The sequence below is a fragment of the Arctopsyche grandis genome, chromosome 2, assembly GCF_051622035.1.
Source record: "Arctopsyche grandis isolate Sample6627 chromosome 2, ASM5162203v2, whole genome shotgun sequence".
In the NCBI taxonomy this organism is placed as follows: domain Eukaryota; kingdom Metazoa; phylum Arthropoda; class Insecta; order Trichoptera; family Hydropsychidae; genus Arctopsyche; species Arctopsyche grandis.
In genome coordinates this window covers 11,751,671-11,766,377 of record NC_135356.1, presented here as the reverse complement: position 1 = coordinate 11,766,377, position 14,707 = coordinate 11,751,671, and the positions used below count along the sequence as shown (strand labels likewise).

Genomic DNA, 14,707 nt, shown 5'->3' with positions numbered 1-14,707 from the left:
GAATCAAAGTTATGTGATATGAAACTTTAGGATCTCTACTTTTATTCAAGTAAAACAGTTTGCCCGAATTTGCACATTAAAAAATAATCAATAATAAGTAAGCGTACACAGTGGCGGACTGGCCATACAAGCGTACATGCCCGATGGCATGTGGGCCCCACTATCCGTTAGAAAATATGGGCCCTCAGTAAAATTAAATAACTTTTTAATTTAACTATTTCACGTGTTTAATAGTTTGGGTATTTCAACAAAACAAATTTCTTACGATATACACAAACAACTAATGCCTGCTTTAACAGCCCAAGGATCGGTTAACTTTTTTTATTAGGCTCGAAATGTAAGTTTCAACATTTGCGTGGGCCCTTTTACCGGGCCCATTTCCAACCTCAATATTATGCATATACCAATACCTATGTAACAACTACCTACTGAAATAAAAATGGGAATAAACAAATTTCCCTGAATAATATAAACTGAATTGCTTAAAACAATTTTGATAGGACGATTCATCATCAACCAGCGATTTAAATTTACTTCATACATACTTTCAAAATAACATTTGATTATACTTCGACGATATAGTAAGATTTAAATACACAATTTTAAACAGTTTCCGAATATTAAATCTATTCCTAATCTAGACAAATCCATGTATATAGAAACATAGGATAGGGGCCCCCTCCCCAAAATCCTGATTTTCGATTAACATTAATTGAAAATATTATGCATTTTTTGTTTTCAGGGACGTAATTTGGGGGGGCACTCGCCCCTCTAAATTAAGGAATAGTGTGAATTTAGAAAATATTATGGATTTAATGATTAATGAGATACTATGGATCTATGAATGCTGCGTTTATTTCTTATGTACATATGTTACTTTTGGGTAACTAATAAAATAATCGCTGCTATGTGCTTTGAAAAAAAAAGATTTTATTATTTTGAAGCAAGTATATTTTGGTTTTTAAGTGGTATGCCATTAGTAACATTCTAAGAAATTGTTCATCCCATGGAGCGAATCGTTAGAAAGGTCCCCTTTACTTTATTTTGTCTCAAAAACAGATGTGTATCGTTTATTTTTCCGAATGTTCGTATATTTTTTGATATAGTGATACATCTAGATGGTCGATTTTTGTTAACCATGTGAAGATTTTTGGAAAAAAATTTTCGCCTGCGGTGCTTTTTTGGCTTTTTACATAATATTTTTTTATAATTATTTTTTCAAAAATAAGCTTAATTTTTTCATATTTTATATTTTCCATTTTTATTCCGATATAAAAAAGATTTTTTGAAAAAAAATTCAATTTGACCAATCTTTGCCTGCCTCCCCAAAAAAAGCTGAAATGACGTCCCTGATTGTTTTCTACCGAAAGTAAAAGCCGCTTTTATGCCGCATTCTTTTATGATGCATTATATGACAAGGATTAAAACGAAATATACAATGTAATTTATGGATCTATTTTGCTTTTGCCATTTTTCTTGTACCTAAATTTGTTTATTCCCATTTTTGAAAATTTTATTTATTTTTTGCCCTTGATTTTTAGCGTGATGGAAAGAAGAAAATTTTGTTATATGGGGGGGGGGGACAAATTTTTTTTAACCCTGGGTGGGGGCCCCCTTTGACTCCTGGCATGCACTGATTTCAGTCCCAGTCCGCCACTGAGCGTACATACTTTTGGAAATCCAATTTCTTATTTATTTTCATTCTTTCTTTATATTCCAGTTTCTAGGGATTCAGCCATGTCTATGTTCCGAAAGCATCTACAAAAGCTATAAAAGGCAGCACCGCAAGGCTTATCATTTAAAAATTCAAAGATTGAGAAAAAAAAACTAGTATGTAACTGTTATAAGTAAAGCCCGGACCCAGAGCGTGCCGCGTATTGTTCAAATGTTGTAAATGCATTGTTTAAGGTTTGCCGAACCTTTTTTACAAAAGATTTACAACAATGGAACAATGAGCGGCCCCTTGGCTATCCTACCTCTGGTTATAAGGTGCCCTCCTGCGAAACTTGATGAATTTCGAATTATTATCAACAGTTTTAAAATTGTTTAAAATCGGCAATAGCTCGCATGTAATAAGTACAGAAAGCTATTTTCTGGCAACAAATGAAAAAAAAAAATTTTGGCCAGGTTTTCAGGCCAAATACCAATTTGTACGTCGACCAAAATTAATTTTGAAAAGATTGACCTCCTCAAGAAAAGCAATAATTGCATCTTTACACGTTATGAGATTTCATTATACGTTATAACATTTTCCTTGTAATTGTTTGTTTGGCAAATTAAATTTCTCAAATTTACTATCTGATAAATAAAATATACCGCATTTTACACCAGCCATCTCTTTCCCAAATTGGCTGTCACTCATAAAGGGCACAATACTGTTCCAAAGTACATATAACGACACGATTAAGACAATTGGGTGAAATCCCACAGGAAGGCATGCGGCGCGCGGTTATTTATGGTACTTAACATGCGAAAAAAATGCAGCAAACGGCAAACCCATATTTGAAGAAATATAGGGGAAACTTGTCGTAATAATAACATCGTAAGAATCAACAATGAAATAGGAACGCCCTTTCCTGACACGAAGCCATGCCGTCCGATGCACCTGCAGAATGCTTTTTTTTTTGTTAGATCGCACGTATGCAACCGAGATCGCGCACATTTTTCTCCAATTGCAATCACAGCTTTCTTGAATATAAAAAGTATAAATCAAAAATACTTTGCTATTAATATAAAAAGTCGTTAGTGAAAGTAAGAAGAGGTTGTTAATAAATAAAAATGGACTCGCTGTAAACGAATATGTTATTTTATCGACTTGTATTTATTTTATTTCATTTATTTTTATTTTTATTTCATACCAGGAAGGCATTACAGGTAAACCCCAATGCGCCTTCCTGGCCAAATTACAAACAATACAGCATTTTTTATTATATAAGTCGCTAAATTACGAGACACTGACTTAAACTCGACAATTAACGAGACATCTATGAATTGTACATACATTTTTATTGTAATATTTACATTAATCATACTCAAATAGTGGTGACATAGTGGGTAGGAAGGATTTTTAGCCAATTTTTAATCGGGAATCGTTTCAACAATGAAATCAGAGAAAATTGGCAAACTCTGATAGGAAACGATCAACCAGGAGTCACAAATCCTGGTCTGACCAGCAGCATTACAGACTCAGAAATTTTTTTTTTCAATCGAGGTCAGCTCAAGGGATCGAACTCGGCGCCTCTCAGTGTTAAGCAGAAGCTTAACGACCGAGCCACGCTGCTGGCTGTATGTATGTATGTATGTACATACACATATGTAAATGCATTCAGTATCAATTAGTTGCAATCAATATTGAGAGCACTATATTTTAGAGCCCTTTACGCAAAAAACCTCTTTGTCTATAAAAATCTAATTAAAACTAAGTACATAATTAACTCGGCAGTTTTATTACAAACCACATCAAAACTTTGAAACGTGGTACTTATTTTTGCGTTGTACTGAAAGAAATCCAGACGCAAATTGTTTTATTTTTTCGGAATGCTCGAAAGCGGCTCGGTAATAAATAACATTCTTTATTGCCAAGTCAATATTCTCGACTCGCTTCGGCCTTAGTTTCGTTAAAATGGCGCACATTTCAACGACCTGCAGTTTCTCTGTGTTTAACATATTATTTTATTAATATATGAATATGTAAATACTGTAAATATATACATAGGTTCATTTAAAATGAACATGAAACATATATGAAATTAATAATACTTAATATAATCGATGAGAGCAACCATTTGAGAGCAACCTTGTCAACTGAATGCTTTTTTTTTGTATACACACATTACTCCTTAATTTATTGTGTGACTTCTCGTGACCATATAAAAAAAATCAGACCCTTTTTTTTCATTATGCAAGAAATGCATCGAGTGTATCCCATAGACGTAGAATAACATCTTCTACATCTATGGTGTATCCTCAAAAGAGTGTTATCAAGTGTATCCTCAAATTTATAATACATATTAACATATTTCTTTGTTTTATTTAATAAAATACTCTCATTTTTTTTACCAAAACCGAAAAATTGATAGTGGGACAAGCAATATGGCAAGGTACATACTGTTGGCACCTACCTACATAAGTTCTCCGTCGAAACCAATATGCTCACATGTGGTATGAGCATTAAAGAATTAATAATAAAAAAATCATGTTTTTTACCAATTCATATATTTAAATATAGATTTACAACAAGATTTGTGTATTGAGTACCAAAATTTAAAATGAACAAACCTTATATTATATTATATATATTATATATGTACAGTCACTTTGTAATTTAACATATTAATTGATTAAAAAAATCTAGTATTCAAATTAAGTAAAAATGAGTTTAATATAGTTTCAACTGATTATTTTCATCGATGGCAGCTGATTGACCACCATTTCGCACAACGAATAAATTTCCATCGTAGTGCATTCTGCGATCGCCTTTTCTAAAATTGGACAAAACTCATTTACAAACTAGAAACATCTCAAACCATTAACATTTTAAGAAAGAGACGTACCTCACGAACAAATGCCCGTTTGAGATCAACGAGGCAGTACATTGAAATTGTGGATTTTTGATCGAAACGGCCCCTTGAGTCGGATTTAAACATATTTTATACGTATGGGCGTCGTGATAAATCCTAAAAGAATCGTACATAGAGTAAATTTGATAATTTCATCGCAACAATTTCGACCGATTTTACCAACCTGATGCTTCCATTCGACGACTGGCTTATACGAACGTTGCCGACTTTCCAATTTTCCTGATCGAAATCATTGAACCAGTATTGAGATCCGTGCATAAGCGACACAGCGTCACTAACGGAACCCCTGCCATATTGAGAATTGCTGGAAACGATACACAACGTTATTAATGTTCTCAACTATTTTGATCATACATAGCTGAATTTCATACAAATAAAATGCTTTCGAATTGAGATCGTCCTCCATTAATAAAAACCAATCCACAGTGGTTTTTGGACCACCAGCATCCAGTAAGAATGTTACGGCGCGGTCATCGGTAGTGAAAGACACGCCTTTCTTCCACATTTTTGCATATCTAAAACGTTTCGCACACGCTAGAAACAATATCTATTACTTTTTAAAACGACCATACACACATGATTGGTTTTACCTAATGCCTCTTTTGTTAGCAGCTTGTATTTCTACTTTCGATGTGTATTCGAAAACTTTTCCTTTGGGATGTTCCATGGCTGACATGGTTCCGCAAGCGGAAATTGCCACTTTTATGCCGTATTCCAAATTCACTAGATACACTCCTCCATCGATGGTTAATTCAAGTCTGAAATTGTCATCGTATAATTAGTCTAAATACGGTGAGCACAAAGAAAATTGATTGAGATGACTCACATGTGTCCTTTCAAAAGTAAAAATATTGTTCCGTGTTGTGAGACTTGGACTCCCGGCACCTAATAGAATTCAATATACAATTAATTTAGTACAATTCATGTGTAAAAAAGTATTGATACTTATTTGCATATTCTTTGAATACGGTGCATATTCTTCCGTCGCGCGACATTGAATGATAGATCCTTGAAACGTTGAAACCAGAATGAATTATTGAATGTCTGTTTTATATTGTATAAATTTACACTGTTTTTATATTGGAATACATATATTGTATAAATTTACCTTTATAATGTTTCACCACAAGAGTTACGCTCGATAAAAACAGGAAAACAAAAGCTAGTTTTTATTATTTATTTAAATAAAAAATTTTAATTTTAATTGAAATTTTTAAAATAATATACGCTAAAAATACACGTTAGTGAGTATATTTATTGAATTATTATATATATATATATATATATATATATATATATATATATATATATATATATATATATATATATATATATATATATATATACATATTGTTGAATACATTTTATGCCTGCCCGGAACTAATGCAGCCGTAGAAAGAGTCTTTTCACAGATGAATACGCAATTGCAAGTCGCAGTTCTTAAAGCGATGTTGTTAATAAAATCAATTTTAAGAAATCCTGCCAAGAATTTCATTCTTATTTAAAAGCAAACCCAGTAATACTTAAGAAAATTTGTTCATCAGAAAAACATTCTTCATCAACATTCCTGTTCTTTTTATTAATAAAAAAAACTATGAAAAAATACGCGTTTTCTTGTATACACATATGTAAAAATTGGTAGATGTCCCGTTTTGAGGACAAAAATAAATGGTCACATTAGATATACATATGTATCTCGCTAGAGGAATACAATATTATCGGCACATTTAGCAAATATGTGATTTTGTGTCCCTTTATTACTATCATTATTATTATAGGATTTTGTAGTTTTCCAAAAAATATAATGAAAACTACATATACTTATTTTCGGTCAAGAATGAAACTGATTTTTTTAAGAGAATTACAAGAAATAATTAAAATAAAGTACTTACCGTTAACGAAATCAGATATGATAATGTTGAAACGATTGTCTGAGTAGTCTAAGGCAAAATTCTACATAATAATAAAAATCGAAAGCTTACTTCGCTTTCGAAGAGGCAAATGTGTACACTGTATACGGGTGAAATTCTAAATTTAGCCAAATTTCAGTACATACGCTATATTGCTTTCGGTACCTTTCCATCGCTCCCAGTTTGCTCAGAGGTCATAAAATCAAGTTCTCGAGCAAATAAAGGTCATACATATGTACATATATGAATCATGTACATAAATAACACATATTTGGATATTTTCAACGTATCGACTGAAACTCATTTTGAATTTTTACGTTAACCATCGAAATTTTAAATACGTACCCAGAATCCGGGTTTTTAAGTCATATGTTGGCCGATGCTACCCGGCTGGGTCAAGTCCAGAGACCCAAATTCAGGTCATGGATGGGACTCGGACTCGAAAAATTGTTTCGGCTTGCCCATGATAGGGAGGAATTCGCACGGGCCATAAACGATGTCTGCTCGTAGGGGACGAGTAGGAGATGGTATAAATTATGAACAATTTCAATGTTTATATTGTATTTCCAAAAGAAGCAGTTTGTATGTATAAACGTTATCTATGTATGCAGATATGATTAATGTGACGATTTATTTTTGTCCTCAAAACGGGAAATCTACCAATTTGTACGTAATAGTATGTGTATTCAAGAAAACGCGTATTTTTTCATAGTTTTTATTTATTAATAAAAAGAACAGGACTTTTGAACGCTTGTGCTAACGTTATTAAAGAAATTAAAAATACCTAATAAATATGCAATTTTAGCACACTAATCATTATTCTGTAGATATTTTACAAAAGCATTCATACCTTAATTTCGGAAAAAGATAAACAATTCATTCAAAGTTTTATGAAGGCATACAACTTTACCCCTACCACCTGACTCGAGTGTGAAAAGGCAAACATTTGTACTTATGTAGCTTCCATAACTACTTCCATAACTTCCATAATTTTTTAAAAATGTGTGTTTTTAACGGTCTCGATTTGATGAAATTTATCTAGTATAAGTTTCAGTGCTGCTGGTTTTTTTTTTAACTAGATGATTCTCTATTTAATAAAAAAAAAACTGTGCGAAGATATAATATTAGGGCTTCTTGTCTTTGCAAGAGACCAAGGGTAACAAATACTTTAAATAACCCTAACCATTGACGGAGCAACATCCGTACACATACATATGTAACTCCTATGATATTTTAAATTGTTCTAAATATGAAGAAACATAATTTTATTATAAACATCTTGTCCTGTCGTACGCTCGCAAGTTATTTGCAGCATAGATATTGATTCACTATTTTGTTTTAATTTATGAAACGAACGAATCCTATTTTTACTATTTCTTGTGTTGAAAGCCCCTTCTCGCGTATATACTTACACGGGTTAGTATGATAGTTATCGTTAGTACGATGGACTTTTCGGCTGAAAGATGTTCCGTTATAGAGATTTTAATAACTTTGTGACCAATAATAATCACCGAACCATTTGAATGAGTGTACATATATGTAAATACATGTTCGGGGAAAAACCGACAGCATATGTAATGTATTCGACAGCCAAAGATTCAATTTCCAGCCTGGGCGATTATAACTTTTATAGTATGTGATTTTATTAATTCAGTGAATATTATTTCATTATTAATGTATTATATTTATAGAGATAACGCTCGATGAAATTACTCGTCATCGCACAAGCATTTAAAATTAATTTGAATCTTATTTTTCTTTAAAATTTCACCCAACTCTTTATATGACACCTTAAAATTCCGTCTTGCCATCGTTTTTAAAGTAAAAATTCTTTCTGTTTTTGTATTTAAGTGGGAGAATTGAAAAGTTTAAAATGTTTTCTTAGCTTTTTGGCTCTGTATCCATCATTTCTCGTCTCGGTGATTACTGGTCACAAAGTCACTAAAATGTTTATGACGGAACATCTGGCAGCCGAAAAGTCCATCATACTAACGAGAACTTGAGTGCCGAATATTGTGTATTCGCGATTTTAATGGCAAAAATTGTCTTTGTGACTAATAATTCAATTATCCATTTCTCACATATCCATGTATGTACTTGTGGGGGAATCCTAGGATTGCGGAAACGATGCATACGATGTTTGCAGCTACGTATTTTGTATCGATGTACCCATTAGTTAGATTTTAAAAAATTCTTTGTAAACCAGGATTTACAGACTGCATTTCGGAACGCGGGACTGGTTACTAAATCGGGACATTCCCGTCAAAATCCGAATGACTGGCAACTTTGATGGTTATAGTTTGTACTTTGTTAAACGTCGTCACAAATTTCTTTAACTTAACGTGACTTATCAGCACTGAACGAGTCATTAGCTATCATTGCCACAAGTTCTTTCACGGATCGAATCCTACTCGTATATTGTAGATATAAATAGAACAATTTCAATTAAAATTAAAAAAATAATTAAAAACCGGCTTTTCATGATTATAATAAAAACAGATATTCAATAATTCATTCTGGTTTCAACGTTTAAGGATCTATCATAGAATGTCGTACGACGAAGGAATATGCACCATAGTATGCAAATAATATAAGTATCAATATTACACATGAATTGTACTAAATTAATTGTATATTGAATTCAAATAGGTGCCGGGAATACAGATCTCAGAACAAGGAACAATATTTATACTTTTGAAGGGACACATGTGAGTCATCTCAATCACTTTTCTTAGTACTCACCGTTTCTATTCTAATTATTATACAATGACAATTTCAGCCTTGAATTAACCGTCGATGGAGCAGTATATCTTGCGAATTTGGAATACGGCATAAAAGTGGCAATTTCCGCTTGCGGAACCATGTCAGTCATGGAACACCCCAAAGGAAAAGTGTTCGAATGCACATCACAAGTAGAAATACAAGCCGCTAATATAAGAGGAATTCGGTAAAACCAATCATGTGTGTATGATCGTTTTAAAAAGTAATAGATATTGTTTCTAGCGTGTGCGAAACGTTTTAGATATGCAAAAATGTGGAAGAAAGGTGTGTCTTTCACTACGGATGACCACGCCGTAACATACCTACTGGATGCTGGCGGTACAAAAACTACTTTCGATTGGTTTTTATTAATGGAGAATGATCTCACTACGAAGGCGTTTTACTTGTATGAAATTTGGCTATGTATGATTAAGATAGTTACGAACAATAATTGTGTGTAAGAGCAATAAAGTTGTGTATCGTTTTCAGCAATTCTCATTATGGCTGGGGTTCTATTAATAATGCTTGGTCGGTTATGCACGCATCTCAATACTGGTTAAGCAACATCAATCATGAAAATTGGAAAGTCGGCAACGTTCATATAAGCCAGTCGTCGAACGAAAACATCAGGTTGGTAAAGTTGGTTGAAATTATTGCGATCAAATTATCAAATTGACTCAACGATTCTTTCAGGATTTATCATGACGCCTATACATATGAAATATGTTTAAATCCGACTCAAGGGACCGTTTCGATCAAAAATCAGCAATTCCAATGTACTGCCTCGTTGAACTCAAACGGGCATTTGTTCGTGAGGTACGTCTCTTTCTTAATGTTAATGTTTTTAAATGTTTCTTGTTTTTAAATGAGTTTTGTGCAATTTTAGAAGAGGCGATCGCAGAATGCACTACGATGGCATTTTTTTCATTGTGCGCAATGGCGGCCAGTCAGCTGCCATCGATCCAAATAATCAGTTGACATTATATTAAACTGTTATTTTTTGATTTCTACTGATAATTTTTACTTAAGGTGAATACTAGATATTTTTTTAATTAATTAACATGTTAAATTACACAGTGACTGTGTTATATAGGGCTTGTTAATTTTAAATTATCTTTAAATATGTGAATTTGTAAAAAACATGATTTTTCATTATTTATTCTTTAATGCTCATATCACATGTATCTTTAAATATATGAATTTGTAAAAAACATGATTTTTTATTATTAATTCTTTAATGCTCATACCACATATGACTATATCCTTTTCGATGTAGAACCTTTATATGTTATAATTTTTTTGTAAATAAAACAAGGGCTGTGGAGTTGACATTTGATAATAAAAAAATTGAAATTTGAGAAGTCTTGACTCCATTGATCTTTTACGACTCTGACTTCACAGCCCCGAATAAAATAGAAATGAATCACACAAGTTATTAAAATATATTATATTTGTTCCACCTTAAATGTAATTGACATTTTTTTTAATAGGGTTTGTCCATTTTGATATATTAGGTTTAATTTTAAATTTTGGTACCTGAATACATACACAAATCTTGTTTTAAAATTATCTTTAAATATGTGAATTTGTAAAAAACATGATTTTTCATTATTAATTCTTTAATGCTCATACCACATGTGACCAAATCGTTTTCGATGGAGAACTTATATATGTATATGTATGTTTTTATATAATTTTTTTGTAAATAGGACAAGGGCTTGACATTTGATTTTGAGACAATTTGATTTTAAAAAATTTGAAATTTCAGACTATTTGACATATATTGTAATACTATTAATTAAAGCAAATACTAAAAAGGAAGACTTGACTCTGTTGATCTTTTACGACCCGAACAAGATAGAAGTGAATCACGCTAGTTAATAAAACATATTATATTTATTCCAACTTAAATGTAATTGACAATTTTTTTAATACTATATACACCGTTTTTATCTCATAAAGACATACCTTATATCAAGATTTGAGATTTGCAAATAAAGGGGAATGCTTTCTTCCCTCGAAAAAACATTCAACAAAAAAGATATTGATAATATTATAAATATATAAGATAATATTCAACATATAAGATATTGATCACTAATATAGTTTCAATGTATGTGTGCGTATTTGTTTCCAATACAATTAACACGTCTAATAGAATTTTGGAAATATGCTTTCGTGAGGTGAAAACATCGTAGGTTTGGTAGCAATTCTGAATCAAAAAGGAAAATTATTTGAAGTCAACATTAAATATGATTAAAGCACAGTTACAAAAGAAGTAATTCAGTATTTCTTAAGCCGGGTAATTATGCACTTGCTGTAGCCGAGTCGATACGGTAACCATGTAGATGCTTTATTGGTTTGCGAGCCGCCAAGGTAAGCTCGCAGCAATCCATCACTATGTCAGTTTTTGCAACGAATTAAAGGACAGTGTTTGAAGTGGCGAGCCTCCAGTGGATTTCAAATCAGTATATTTGCACAATGGCGAATTGCACATCTCGTTAGCCCAAGCTCCGAATGAATACTGAATGAAATGGGGGCTCGCACCATCGGCTTGTGTTGATGAAGACGTTAAATACTCATCTACCGAGTGCTACTGTATCCACCCAGTTACAGTTCGCAAGTGAGTACCCGGCTTTAGATAACCTTTGAGCATTTTCCCACAAGGAAGATATGTACATATGTATATTCAAAGCAATACCGGTAATATTCAAAAAGCTATACAGATTCCTCTTAGTATTATACATGTATTCGGAACGAGTAGTCGTTTAAATTGTAACTGCTCGGTAAACCACACACAATACTAACATTTCACTGCCCTAATTTATTACAAGTCCAAAATTACATTTTTCCAAGAGTTTAAAACTGTTTCGTCAACCTTATTTTTGGTTTAGAATTTTTTACAGTTGATTTTATAGTAGTTTCAAAAGAAAATGCATTTTTTTTATAACAATTTTCATTTAAAAAGTTTACAATTAAGGTAATAATATTACAATTATAGATCAAACAATAAATAAACGCTTCTAAAATTAAACCACTATCCCGCAGATACATATATATGTATACGTAGGGTTGCCATACGTCCCGTATATACGGAACATGTCCCGTATTTCACTACCCGGTCCCGTTTTACAATTTGTCCCGTTTTCTCCCTAAACTGAAATATTCCCATGGATAAGCTTATCGTTTTTTGTGGAGATAATACGAACACTAACTTTGGAGGTCTAGACCGAGCTGGAAGAAATAATGTTTTTTTAGACTGAATTCTTAATTGGAAAGAGATATTGAAGGCATAGGATGTCTAGCACACGTTTTGCATAACACTCTATGAATAGCCGCTGATGTTTTGACTGTCGACGTTGAATCAATAGTCGTCAAGATATTCAAGTACTTTAACATTTACACCGTGAGGACTGAAAAACTCAAAGACTTTTGTGAATATGTTGGTGTTGCCTACCAAAACTTATTATCCTACGTTGGGACCAGGTGGTTATCACTTTTACCTGCAATTGAAAGAATATTGAATCTGTGGCAGCCATTAAAAGATTTTTTCGCTAACGAAGACAGACCACCAAAAGCCCTTAAAGATTTTTTTGATGATCCAATGATTGAAGCTTATTTTTGCTTCTTGCATTCACAGCTCAATACATTTGAATCTCAAATTAAAAAATCAAACATCACAGTCCTGGAAGTAAAGTCTTTATTAGAAGAGGCAAAACGACATATGATCGATAGAAAAAAATCCAATTTTATTGGAATGACGACAAAAAAAATCTTAAATCTCTTAAAGCTTGATTCTGGAAACAGTGCCAAAGTGGAAACTTTCGAAAAACAGACTGTCGATTTCTTTAGCACTGCTGTGGAATATATTGATAAGTGGTCCCAATCATTCAAAAAATTTAATGCTTTCGATTGGATGACTCCGAAGCAAGTTCCTGAATGGGGGGGAAATAGAACGAACCATTGAATATTTGCAAGTAAGGAACATCGATGTTGGAAACAATGATCTTCTTTTCAACCAGTTCGTATATTTAAAAGATTTTTTAAATAAAAATAATACCAACGAAAACTGGGAGACAACGCTGAAATTGAGTATGGAAGAGAAATGGCTGAAGTTTTTTAGAGATACCAAGCATATTGAACAGAAGTCATGTTTAATAAAACTATGTGAGTATATATTTGCCATTCCAGCCCACAATGTCAATGTGGAGAGAATATTTTCCCTGATGTCAACACAATGGTCGGATGAAAGAAATAAGCTGGCAGTTGAGACAATTTTGGTTTACCAGTATAATTTTAAAATGACTTGCGCCCAATTTTATCATCATGTAAAAGAGGAAAACGATTTAATTAAAAAAGTTAAATCATCGTTAAAATACGATTGGGCTAAAAAAGACTATTTTTTTCAAATAAACTATTTCCTACCTACTTTTCCATGTTTTATTTATGTAGCACTTAAATGTCCCATATCAATGCTTGACAATTATGGCAACCCTATGTATACGTGTTAAATTGTAATCAATTTTTTAAATTATTATAGTTCTAGATGATAAAAACACCGATAAAATTAAGTTGAAAATTTCATTAATCGTACATATCGATGGCTTGGTGCTGTAGATGTAAGTTTGTAGATGCCGGAATAATTCAGGTTCTTCCTTTGAACGAAATTTATGTAGTGTACAAATTTAAAATTCGATACAAATTCAAAAATGGACATACAATATCTGTGCACCAAACCATCGATATGTACATACATATTATGTAAGTAATTTGAAAAGATTGACATGTGTATGCACGTACATAGGCTTATCAAATATTGTATAATATAATATAACAGGTGGAAAAAAATCTGGAATATTAGATTTCATTTCTTAAATACATATTGATTATATGTATAATAGTACAAATTTATTTAAATATGAATAATATTTTTATTTTCCAGACTTATTATGATCATACATAAAACCTTTAAGATCAATTTTGGATTAATTCGAATGCAATACATATATTGCGATACGATTAAAATGAGATTTTATTAATAATTTATTACACTTATGTATATAATAATTTATAATTATTTAAAATTTTGAGCTCATATATATTTTTTAATTACGATTTGATATTAATTTTTTTAGATAAATTTAATTTGTTATTAACTCATTATGGACCGCCTTAATTTTCTGAAAACTCTATGGTAGCCCACGTAATTTTCGTAAAGTAACGGTAAAAGTAATGGAGTTTCAAAATTTAACATAGCTTTGAAACTTTTCTATCCATTAAATAAAAAATCGGATCTTATAAATCATCGTGTTATTCGTTTGAATGAAATAATCAATTTGAGAACTATGTATTTTATGCAGAAAAAAATCGGGGGAACTTAAATCTGAATATAATCGATCAAAAAAAAGTAAAGCTTTAAACCATAGAAATATATATATATATTTTTTTAAATTTATT

At 31.8% G+C, this 14,707-nt stretch overlaps 2 protein-coding genes across 2 annotated transcripts; one reads left to right on the top strand and one right to left on the bottom strand.

Annotated features, from left to right (window-relative positions):
• Positions 1-4,378: 4,378 nt before the first annotated feature.
• Positions 4,379-6,663, bottom strand: LOC143922263 (uncharacterized). The gene is made up of 8 exons (XM_077445489.1): positions 6,656-6,663; positions 6,563-6,608; positions 5,407-5,465; positions 5,171-5,338; positions 4,952-5,095; positions 4,744-4,884; positions 4,554-4,676; positions 4,379-4,481 (listed from the first exon to the last, which is right to left on the bottom strand). The coding sequence occupies exons 1-8, from the start codon at positions 6,661-6,663 to the stop codon at positions 4,379-4,381; spliced, it is 792 nt and encodes a 263-aa protein (XP_077301615.1).
• A 2,122-nt stretch (positions 6,664-8,785) lies between these two features.
• On the top strand, positions 8,786-10,456 carry LOC143922532 (uncharacterized). The gene is made up of 7 exons (XM_077445799.1): positions 8,786-9,067; positions 9,140-9,198; positions 9,270-9,437; positions 9,513-9,656; positions 9,740-9,880; positions 9,944-10,066; positions 10,137-10,456. Exons 1-7 carry the CDS (start codon positions 9,038-9,040, stop codon positions 10,237-10,239), a joined length of 768 nt encoding a protein of 255 aa, XP_077301925.1. The 5' UTR covers positions 8,786-9,037; the 3' UTR covers positions 10,240-10,456.
• Positions 10,457-14,707: the final 4,251 nt, after the last annotated feature.

What these genes read in the sequence shown, in the direction of transcription:
- LOC143922263 (XM_077445489.1), bottom strand. An exon ending in TTTGCCTCTTCGAAAGCGAA is followed by an intron (nt 5,466 to 6,562) that starts GTAAGCTTTCGA and finishes GAATTCTATTAG; the next exon opens with GTGCCGGGAGTCCAAGTCTC. An exon ending in TTACTTTTGAAAGGACACAT is followed by an intron (nt 5,339 to 5,406) that starts GTGAGTCATCTC and finishes TGACAATTTCAG; the next exon opens with ACTTGAATTAACCATCGATG.
- LOC143922532 (XM_077445799.1), top strand. Translation starts at nt 9,038, where the DNA reads ATGTCGTACGACGAAGGAATATGCACCATA. An exon ending in ACGAAGGAATATGCACCATA is followed by an intron (nt 9,068 to 9,139) that starts GTATGCAAATAA and finishes GAATTCAAATAG; the next exon opens with GTGCCGGGAATACAGATCTC. An exon ending in GCTAATATAAGAGGAATTCG is followed by an intron (nt 9,438 to 9,512) that starts GTAAAACCAATC and finishes GAAACGTTTTAG; the next exon opens with ATATGCAAAAATGTGGAAGA.